Below are 11,610 nucleotides of genomic sequence, written 5' to 3'. Positions count from 1 at the left end.
ACAGTTAGTAAGTTTGCAGATGACCCCAAAATTGGAGGTGTAGTGGGCAGCGAAGAGGGTTACCTCAGATTACAACAGGATCTGGACCAGATGGGCCAGTGGGCTGAGAAGTGGTAGATGGAGTTTAATTCCAATAAATGCGAGGTGCTGTATTTTGGGAAAGCAAATCTTAGCAGGTTTTATACACTTAATGATAAGGTCCTAGGGAATGTTGCTGAACAAAGAGACCTTGGAGTGCAGGTTCATAGTTCCTTGAAAGCGCAAGTAGATAGGATAGTGAAGAAGGCGTTTGGTATGCTTTCCTTTATTGGTCAGAGTATTGAGTACAGGAGTTGGGAGGTCATGTTGCGGCTGTACAGGACTTTGGTTAGGCCACTGTTGGAATATTGCGTGCAATTCTGGTCTCCTTCCTATCGGAAAGATGTTGTGAAACTTGAAAAGGGTTCAGAAAAGATTTACAAGGATGTTGCCAGGATTGGAGGATTTGAGCTACAGGGAGAGGCTGAACAGGCTGGGGCTGTTTTCCCTGGAGCGTCGGAGGCTGAGGGGTGACCTTATAGAGGTTTACAAAATTATGAGAGGCATGGATAGGATAAATAGGCAAAGTCTTTTCCCTGGGGTTGGGGAGTTCAGATCTAGAAGGCGTAGGTTTAGGGTGAGAGGGCAAAGATATAAAAGAGACCTAAGGGGCAACATTTTTACGCAGAGCATGGTACATGTATGGAATGAGCTGCCAGAGGAAGTAGTGGAGGCTGGTACATTTGTAACATTTAAGAGGCATCTGGATGGGTATATGAATAGGAAGGGTTTGGTGGGATATGGGCCGGGTGGTGGGACTAGATTGGGTTGGGATATCTGGTCGGCATGGACAGGTTGGACCGGAGGGTCTGTTTCCATGCTGCACATCTCTGTGACTCGAAGTGTAATTGGACTTGAAATGTTTCATTCTTTCTCTATTTACCGATGCTGTCAGACCTGCTGAGTTTCTCTAACTTTTTCTGTTTTTTTTTTTGCAGATGCTATAAATGTGAAATATATTTCTCTGTTTTAACTGTAGGCAATTTAGCATTTAACAGTTGCCTTTGGGAAGATGTTATCATGTCTTATAAAGGATGTAACAGCAGAACATTTAGACATGTATAATATTATCAAACAATGTCCATATGATTTCATGAAGGGGAAATCATGCTTGACAAATGTATGGGTATTCTTTGAGGAGGTACGAAGCAGGATAGATAAAGGGGAAGCAATGAATGTAATATATGTGGATTCCCGAATAGTGTTTAAGGTATTGTACAAAAGGTTGCTTAATGAGGAAAGTGCCCATGGATGATGAGCCATAATCATGTTGAATGGTGGAGCAGGCTTGAAGGATTGAATGCCTATTCTTGCTACTATTTTCTATGTTTCCATGGTGTTGGCAGTAGCATTTTTGCATGGAGTAAAGAATTAGCTCTGCAGCCCTTTGCAGAAGTAACCCATACCCACCTGCATATATTTTAAAATCCAAATTCCAAACATGATTTTATAATTTATACACTTTTTCATCACAGAAGTAAGTGGTTAGTATCTTGAATATACTGTATGTGAGTTGGAGGCAGATTCAATTATGGCATTCAAAAAGGAATTAGATCAAAACTCAGGAAATTTACAGGGTGGGGGAAGCGACAAGTTCCACAGAGTTAAGTGACTTTCTGATTTTTATGTTTCTGCAATATTCATTACCAGGTGGTTTGTTTATTTCTTTATTTGTGTAGTTTGGCTGAGGACCCGCCTAAACAGGAGCAGGAAGAAGAGGAGGAAGAGGAAGAGGACATGGAGATATCAACCAGATCAAGAGGTGGGTAAAAGAAAATCTTTCTCTGTTGTGCACATCTTCTATCTACAGTGACATACAACTTATCTGAAGATGATGAGTTGACTCCATGCAATTGAAGTTATCAATTTATTTAAAATTATTGCCCATGGATTATATATGTGACTGTTGCTTCGTGTATATTCTAGTTTTAGAATTTTCCTCTTTCCTAGTTCCTTCATGGCCTTGCTCCTCCCTAGCTGGTTATTCACTAGAACTTTCACTCCAAGGATGATGGGGATCTGCAACTCACTGATAAAGTGGCTAGAGAGAGAAATGATCATCATTTTAAAATGTACTTTGATTTGCATTTGAACCTATGGTCATGGTCCACAACCTATTGGGCTGTGGACCATGAGCTGTAAGGTGAGATCAGGCTACTTGTCAGCCAGCACAGACACGATAAGGTGAATGACTTCCTTCCAACCTGTAAATACTTACTTTTCAGTTTTTTTTTAAACCCCCTGAAATCTTCGTGCTGTTTCCATTTCATGCCTGCATGGTTTTAAATATTTATTAATCCGCCATTCACAGTCTTCCTGCAATTGTCTTAAGCCCAAGTCCTAGGACTCTGTCTCCCACTCTTGACCCATTCTTTTAAACCTGCCGTGCTTTTGTTCAATGTCTCCTTGTTTCACTCTGTTAAGTGTTTTTTGATAATTGCTCCTGTGAAGTTCCTTGCAACTATATACTACTTAAAAGGCAGTGTATAAAGTTTATCTGAATTTCATTTTTGTGAACAAGTTTTCTCAGCTTTGGCCAGATCAATATGAAGAACTTTTAATATCTGCATTTTCCTCTTTTGTATCATCTCATTGCCTCTCCTCTGATCAAGTGATTTATTCCTTGTTGTATTCTATCTTAAGTATAGACATTTACAACCTGTAAATTAGAATATTTTCAAAAACAATGTATTTAATATAGTACAAAGTTGATGATCCCAAGATGTACTCTTGACTAAGATACAAGCAGCAAAACTGCCAATGCTCAATCTCTGAAATAAAGTTACTGGAAACACTAAATCTCTTGTACACCAAGAACTGACAAAGTGACATTTTTGGTGCTGACTACCCTGCTGAATGATTGATTACAGTATTTTCTGCTGTTGTAAAATGCTACAAAATGAATGTTTAATAGTCTGTCAGAAATTCCCTTCTCTTATTTTATATAATCAATTAAATTTAATAAGGCACCTGTTGCTAAAACTGTAAAGATGATTTTCAGATGAAAATGTGCAGTTTTGTGTGGTACAACACAACCTTTGGTACTGAAGAAGTCCATGTTCCTATGCAGCAAAATAGGGACAACATTCAGGCTTGAACTGCCAAGTTCTGTGTAATGCTGATGCAACACAAGGGTCAAGTACAACCTTTTTAAACAAGATGGAATCCAGTCTTTTCTCCTTTCATTGTGGTTCTATAGTCAAATCCCTCTCATTAATATCCTGGACTATCACCTTTGACCAGGAACCTAACTGGACAAGTGAATATAAGAGCAAGTCAGAAGATTCTGTGGTGAGTGACTCCCCTCCTAAGTTCCCAAAGCCTTTCAGCATCTACAAGATCCAAGAGTTTGGAAATAAGGCAGACTTCTGCCTTATTTCAGTCTGGATGCTTGTAGCCCCAATAACACTTCAAGTCCAACACTTTCCACAACAAATTAGCTTAATTGGTGACCTATCCATCACCACAACACACTGTAGAGAAAGTATTGTTTGTTTATAAGATGAATTTTCTCAGGCTTCTTCAATAGCAGCTTCTAAACCTATGACCTCAATGGCCTAGAAGAACATGGGCAGTATGCACATGGGAATACCACCATGAATGTTTCCTACCAAGTCACAAACTTTTCTGTCTTGGAAATGTATGTTTCAGTTATTAACATGACTGGATAACATTCTTCAAATCCTGACATAATACAGTGGTTCTACCTAAACCATATAAAATGCAAGAGTTCCAAGACATACTGTCCTCGAGGAAAATTAAGGACTGACACTGAATGCTGGTCAGCAATGCCCTCCTCCTGTGGTTGAATAATTCACGTTTAAAAAAAAAATCAAGTCTTCATGACTTTGAATTTCACAGACTAGATCTGGAATATCTGAAATATGGGAATAAACCACTTTCTTAATTTATTTCATATACTGAATTACATTTTGAAACAAATATGTAGCCTTTGAAGTACTTGGTACTTTCCCTGCTAATTTTTAAGTCACATTTTCTTTCCTTCCAGTTCTCAATGTCCACAAGGCTAATTTGCTTTTTGAATGCAAACTTTGAATTCAATTGCAATCTCTCATTCTCTCTTCCTGCATTCTCTGCTTTCAGTACTGACATACTTAATAGCGGAAAACTGTAAGTGCTAGCTGAATGAAACAAAGTCACGCTCCAAACTTTTAAGTTATGGTCCTGGAAATAGAAAACTGATTTGTACAAGATCTGTACAGGTGGTGTTGCAAGAATAGAAAATGTAATTTGATACTAGTTTGCTGGCATAAAGTTTGGCCAAACAAATGATTTACATGTAGGACAAAGTGAGGACTGCAGATGCTGGACATGAGTTGAGAAGTGTAGTCCTGAGACACAGCTGGTCAGGCAGCATACACTGAGCAGGAAAATCGATGTTTCGAGGCTAAGTCCTTCATTGAGGTTGAAACATCGACTTTCCTGCTCCTTGGATACTGCCTGACCGGCTGTGCTTTCCCAGCACCACACTTTTTGAAGTAATTTACGTGTACCTCACTATTGACTGTAAATGTTCCAGACTTCAAAAAAGTGCTGGCTTTCTACTGTTACTGCGTAACTTCAATTTTATTTGTATCTGCTATTATGCCAAGTGATTGAAATGACTGGAAATGTAACATTGATCAATTTTTTTTTTTCTATGCGTTTAAATATTTTTAATTTGGGAGTGAAATTGGATTTGATATTCTGCAAGGTGAGTAGCATTTATGGGGAATGGATTTTGCCATTTTGACGAAACATAAATTCCTTTGTCTTAGTTTTGTCTAGTTTTTAAGATATCCAGGATTTATGATGGAGTCTGCTATTTTCTTGCAGTTTAGTTTGGAAGATGGGATATGCTCTCTGGTCCAAGCCAGGTGTTTATTCAATGACATTGTTATGAAGAAGGTGCTTTAATCTAAAATGTAGTTTGTTTTGATCATGTGAAGGGCTTCATTGAGAGTGGAGAGCCATTATTTTACTTGGAATTCTTTAGGTTTATGCTGTAATCTTTGATTCAGTGTAAACTGGATTTAGAATTCCCCATGCAGTTCGCTTAGAAACCATGCAACTGTCAATTAACCATTTATCTTTTTGTATTAGTTTGGAACCCGGTTTTCAGAGATGAGTCTCATGATGCTAAGTTACTGGGCTTGCTGTGTGATAGACTCCAGGATGTATAATGACACAAAAGGATGTCACTTATTCCCTTGTGTGCTTGCTTAGTGTGTTTTAGAGTAGTTCTAGATTCCTTCTGTATTCCTAAAGCCCTGAATGTTGATCTCTCTCTGTAGTACCCATCCAGTTTTGTTTTGAAATCATTCATTGTCTGGGCACCCACCACAATGAATTCTGAGTCAATCCCACTCAGTGAACAAAAGAAAAATTCTTCTCCCTATTCCCTTGCATTTCTTGTCCACAACCTTAATACTGTGTCCACTAATCTTTATACCGTCAACGAAAGGGTACAGATTTTCTTTGACTAACTTATCTAAATCTGACACCATTTTGCACATCTCAATCAAACTTGCCCTCAATCTCTTTGACTCTAACTATCATTTCATAAGTGCGATGTTTTGAACAGACGGCCCAAATAAACTCATCTCTTTTCTGTAATTCAGTCCAGTATATATTATACCTTTTTTGTTTCCTCCATTTCAGTTATTTTCTCTGTCATGTGACTTCCCCTTCAACTCTTGTGTTGCTCACAAAATTAAACTGACCTTGCATCTCCAAGCTCTGACTGTGTGGTTAGCAATATCCAAGCTAAAGACTGCTTACTTTTATTTGCTGAGCTGAAATTTATGCTTCTCTGTTCCATTTGTTCAACGATTCTGAGGACTGTTTTGTTTGCATTCGAAGACTGGAGTAGAACTTATGAAGCCCTGTATGAATTTTATGTTTCAACTTTGTACCAAAATACATGGGACATGGATAGAAATTTGATTAGAACTCCACAAACACAATAGAACTTACTCAAAAGGAGAACTTTTGACCTTTCTTTTTGATATTGCATCTCACTAATTTTGGCTCAGATGTCTTGGCCTAGTAAATGAAGTTTTCTTGGTTTGTAATGATTTGAAGTTTATTTTTCAGACTCTGGTTCTGCAGAACGTGCAGGACTGAAAAGAAAACAACTTAGCCCTCAGCCATCTTCAAATGGACATTCACCCCAAGATGAATCATTGAGTCCCATTAAAAAGAAGAAGAAACCTGGCATGGCTAATTCGAGTAAAGAGCAGGTATAGTAAGAACGGAGTATGTCCAATTCCTGTTTTGATACTTGGCAATTGTTCTTTTTATCAAGCTGCATTATCCCACAATTATTCAATAATGAATGTTTTGAAAGTAAACATAAATTTGAAAATGTACACAAAGAAGCATGAGAAAAGACCACCTGTCAATCAACCATAAGGTGAAATCCAGTGTAACCTTTGACCAGTCCCAAACGTTACACTAGATTTTACCTTATGGTAGTCCAAGAAGAGGCTGAATCAAAACAAAATTCCTAAAGTGATCAAGCTTAAAAAGTTCTACTAGATCACAGTAACCAATAACTTCTCGACCACAGTTAACTCATGTTTGCTCACTAAAACTAAATATTTGACTTTGCTCATAGACTGGACAGTTTTCTCTTTTCCAAGTACTCGGTAGGAGTTTTAGTCAGTGCGTTTTTTCAGTGTTTCTTCCCCACAACTAATTAAATAAATGGTTAAATCAGAAATATAATGCATTAATTTGGATGATCTAGCTATATGTTAGGGTTTGTTAACTCCTTGTCTTGTCATTAATTACCTTTTTTAAAATAAAATCTAGTGAGGATTTCTACTGTTCCACTTTGACAAATATGTTAGTTATAAAATGGGGACATGAAATAGGGAACTTACAAATACATTTAAGGACAAAAGGGTAACTAGGGAGAAAAAAGGGCCGCCTATGTGTGGAACTGCAGGAAATGGGGGAGATACTAATCAGGTATTTTGTGTCAGTGTTTACTGTGGAGAAAGACGTGGAAGATAGAGGATGTGGGGAACTAAATAGTGAAATCTTGAAAAATGTCCATGTTATAGAAGAGGAGGTGCTGGATGCCTTTAAAATGCATAAAGGTGGATACATCCCTGTGACCTGATCAGGTGTACCCTAGAACTCTGTGGGAAAAGAGGGATAAAATTGCTAGGCCCCTTGCTGAGATGTTTGTACTATCGATAGCTACAGGAGAGGTGCTGGAAGATGGGAGGTTGGCTAGTGTGGTGGCATTATTTAAGGAAGCCGGTAAGGAAAAGCCAGGAAATTATAGACCAGTGATCCTGACATTGGCGGTGGGCAGGTTGTTGGAGGTAATCCTGAGGGACCAGATTTACATGTATTTGGAAAGGCAAAGACTGATTAGCGATAGTCAACATGGCTTTGTGCACAGGATATCACATCTCACTATCTTGGTTTAGATTTTTTTTTGAAGTAGTAATGAAGAGGATTGATTAGGGCAGACCGTTGGATGTGATCTATATGGACTTCAGTAAGTTGTTTGACAAGGCTCCTCACTGGCTATCAAGGTTAGATCACATGGAATATAGACAGAATGAGCTATTTGGATACAGGATTTGTCAAAGGTGGAAGACCGAGGATGGTGGTGGAAAGTTACTTTTCAAATTGGAGGCCTGTGACCAGCGGTGTACCACAAGGACCAATGCTGGGTCCACTACTTTTAATTTTTATATAAATGATTTGTATGTATACAGAGGAGGTACAGTTGTAAGTTTACTCCAAAATTGGAGGTGTAGTAGCTAGCAAAGATGGTTACCTCCGTGTACAATGGGATTTGATCAAATGGGCCAATGGCCCAAGCAGTGGAAGATGGAGTTTAATTTTAGATAAATGTGAGGTGCTACATTTTTGAAAAGGCAAATCAGAGTAGGACATTAAGGTTAAGGGAAAAGCTATAAAAGGGACTTAAGGGGTGACCTTTTCATGCAGAGGGTGTTGCGTGAATGAAATGAGCTGCCAGAAGAAGTGATGGAGGCTGGTACAATTACAACATTTTAAGAGGCATCTGGACAGATATATGAATAGGAAAGGTTTAGAGGGGATGGGCTAAATGCTAGCAAATGGGTCTTGAGGAGCAAAACCCTTTCAGCAGAATAGGAAGATAATCAAAGATCATGGAAAATTACAGCACCGTGTATTGGCTTTCACAGTCTGAACCTTTTTTTTTCTTCTTTTTTCTCCATCCCTCTTCCCCCCACCCCCACTGCCCACCTTCCCTAATTAACTGTAAAGTGTTTTGCAGACATTTCCTCCACTTTGTACTCGATTAATGCATTGACTCCTGTGCTCAGTATTAAGGTTGATGTTTTATCGTCAATCTTTCAGTGCAGTATTGAACTTAATACTCAATACTCAATAATACTTTATGCCATTGTTAGTTTATAATTATATAATTTGAATTATCTGGCCAATGATCATTATGTGACAATATTGAAGGCAATATTAAATTGAATGCTCCTAGATTATGTACTTTAAGTTATAGCACTGTAAAATACAAACTATTATCCCTAGCCCATTATTTCAGATTTATGCTATAGCTACTACATTAAAATTTAAACTTTTCAAACTTTGTTCCATTGTTAATCTCCCAAAATTTAGTGAAGTAGTAGCCACTCTTTTTGGAGTTTGTTACTAACAATAGATGGTTCATGGGTTTAGCTGAAAATATCCCAGCTTTTCTGGAATGGCATTTAATTAATGAAAGTGACATTCATTGGCTTGTCTCACTTTGACAAATGGAGGTTTAATCTCATTGCAACCATGAGTCACTTAGGTTTTAAAGATGATTCTGTCAGTAAGTAAACTTCCAGTTAACTTGCTTCACCATTTTGTCTCCAAAGTGACTAAATCAAGTTTTGCAGTATTTCGACACCAGATGAGATCAATGAAAATAGATTAGTATCAAAATGCTTCTTTTTCAGCCCGGAATACTATTTATTCGTTTTCTGGACAAAGCAAGCTTTCAGGAATAAACCAAGAAAAAATTAACTAATACCTTGCACAATGGTGAATATCAATATCCACCATTGAATGACTCACAAGCAGCTTCCAAAATATTAAAGCATTTGGGTAGTTGTGCTTTTGTTAATTGGCTTCCAAATCTTAATCTAATCTACTTTCTTTGTTGTACTTCTGATTAATTGTAAAGTTTGCAGTTTTTAATTTTTAAAAAGATGGTGTAATGCAGCTTTAAATTGGTAAAGTTTCGCATCTTGTTTCTTCCACTACTTGTGTCATGAAAAGTCAGAGTGGCATGTTTACCAGAACTTGTAATTATCTTAGCTATTGATTCTGAAATTAATAATCTTGCTGCGTGTAAAGATGCTAGGTAGCTTTCTCAGTATTTCTTAAACTGTACCTGTTTATCATACCCGTTTGTGTTCTTTAGACACAACACTATGCATGTGACATGTTGGAAAGTGGTCCATTAATGAATTTAGTTTAATTTTAAATTATGATGGAGATTCCACTGATTTTTACACACATATAACAATAGCATTAACACCCAGTCTGGGTGTGCAGTGTTCAGTTTCAGTAATGTCATGAAGCACACTTGCAGTCAGACTTTTGAATTGGCAGCAGCCCGATGAAAAGTTTTCAGTTGGTTCATTTGGATGGTATTTTGGAGTCTTAACACACATTTTAATGGAGATGTCCCTTATTTATGAGATGATAAATAATCCTGCTTGTGCTTTTGTAACCAAATAATAGCTGAAGAACAGGGTATTCTGAATATAGCTAAACATTCCTGCACAACGTTTCTTTGTGGTGGATCACCTGAGGTCTGGGTGGACCATGTGCTGCAGTCCACTATCTGTTCATCATTTAGCAGGTGTTTTTCAGAAACTTGTGTTGAAATGATTATAGCTCAAATACATATACACCCCTCTAATGACTATTAAAAGGGATCATATCCAGTATAAATACTCTTATGAAATCATAAGAGTTTGATACTGTAAGACTAAATGTGATTTTATTTGTTCCAAATGCATTGCTTGTCACTTTTAAAACAAAATCACTGAAGTATCACACAACAGTTAATTTACACAGCCAGTGTAAATAATCAGTGTAGTTTAATCAATTTGATCCAGAAATGATGCCATATTCATAAAGATTTATGTTCCTGCAAATGTTGAATCTAAATCCTACCTGTAAATAACTTTTAAATGTGCAATTTTACGTTCTGTGAACAACAGTGAAAATGTCTGGTTATTTGAGGTACATTTTTTATTTTAGGATGCTGAAGTCTTGATACATTACTGAAACCTCCGTATCATGCTTGCTTGTCAAAGAGTTCAGTATCCTTTTTGAAACTTTTGAGAAGTCCAATTCTGCTATTGTACCGCTATGCATTTTCTTAATAAATTTCTTGATTTGAGAATTAATTTCTCAAGGACCACTAACTATTCGTTCTGGACATGCTTTCATTTTTAATTAAAAGTTTAATACCATTTTTATATAAATTTCTTAACTTTTTGCTTCCATTGGGATTTTTGTCAGTGATGTTTGTGAACATTTAAATGCCCTTAATTATATACAAATTAACTAGCTTTGTTTTCTGCTATCCAAAATTCTTAACCACCTGGTAACTCAGTGAAATACCCATTCTTCGAGTGTAGAGTAAGAGAATGGTTGAGAGGTTGAGACATTATCTCAGCTGTCCATGTATGATCACTTTACTTACTAAGGATGGAGTGTTGGTGGGCTTTGATTTTTGTTTTTCCCCCTCTAGTTCAAAGCAGCTGAAGTGTATCAAAAGCAGCGAAGTTTTTAATTTATATAAAACCAAAGAACTTGACATTTAGGCATATTTGAAACATAGCTATACTTGTAATGGAGGAAAAGGTGTGACTGCAGTAAGTTCCTACAAACAGCACTTGAGGTAAATGACTTTTTTTATCCAAGGTTAGTTAAGGAATAATTATTAGCTAAGACACTTGAAGCATATGGGCATTTCTAGTACAGCTCTTTTGAGAAGTGACATGAAATTCTTCTAACTGAACAGACAGGCAGAGATTCCAATTGGCATCATTTCTGAAAGAAAACACCACTGACAAAGCAGAACTCTCTCATTATTACTCTCTTCCTAGAATGTGCCTCCAATCTTCTGACTCTGGAGAGAGTGCCACAGCAGAGTCAAGTCTGATAGATGGCGTATATACTCGCGTAAAGGTCAACCCCCTATTTTGGCCAAATAATCTTGAATTTTCTATATATCACATGTAAAAGTCAACCCTGGTTCTTCACAGATAACAGTTCAACATTTATGAATCAGTGTGCTGGCTGTCACGTTCCACTCCCAGTTTTCCAATTTGATTGTTGTTCCACTCTGCTCCTGGTCTTCCTGTCTACTGGCTGTTGTGTTGTGTGCTGGGTTTTCAGAATTACCATAATTCATTGTTTTTGTTTCTTTATTCATTTAGAGATAGATTAGATTACTTACAGTGTGGAAACAGACCCTTCGGCCCAACAAGTCCACACCGACCC

At 37.4% G+C, this 11,610-nt stretch overlaps 1 protein-coding gene across 11 annotated transcripts in view; it reads left to right on the top strand.

The window, feature by feature from the left end:
• Positions 1-11,610, top strand: part of zmynd8 (zinc finger, MYND-type containing 8) — a 116,199-nt gene that overhangs the window by 28,487 nt on the left and 76,102 nt on the right. For all 11 annotated transcript variants that reach the window (XM_043710696.1, XM_043710700.1, XM_043710703.1 and 8 more), the window contains 2 exons: positions 1,758-1,840; positions 6,175-6,320. In XM_043710696.1, the coding sequence (XP_043566631.1) occupies positions 1,758-1,840; positions 6,175-6,320 (229 nt within the window). The remainder of the gene's footprint in view (positions 1-1,757; positions 1,841-6,174; positions 6,321-11,610) is intronic.

Source organism: Chiloscyllium plagiosum, chromosome 20 (assembly GCF_004010195.1).
Source record: "Chiloscyllium plagiosum isolate BGI_BamShark_2017 chromosome 20, ASM401019v2, whole genome shotgun sequence".
NCBI classification, from domain to species: Eukaryota; Metazoa; Chordata; class Chondrichthyes; order Orectolobiformes; family Hemiscylliidae; genus Chiloscyllium; species Chiloscyllium plagiosum.
The sequence above is the reverse complement of the archived record's forward strand: the minus strand, read 5'-3'. Positions and strand labels throughout refer to the sequence as shown.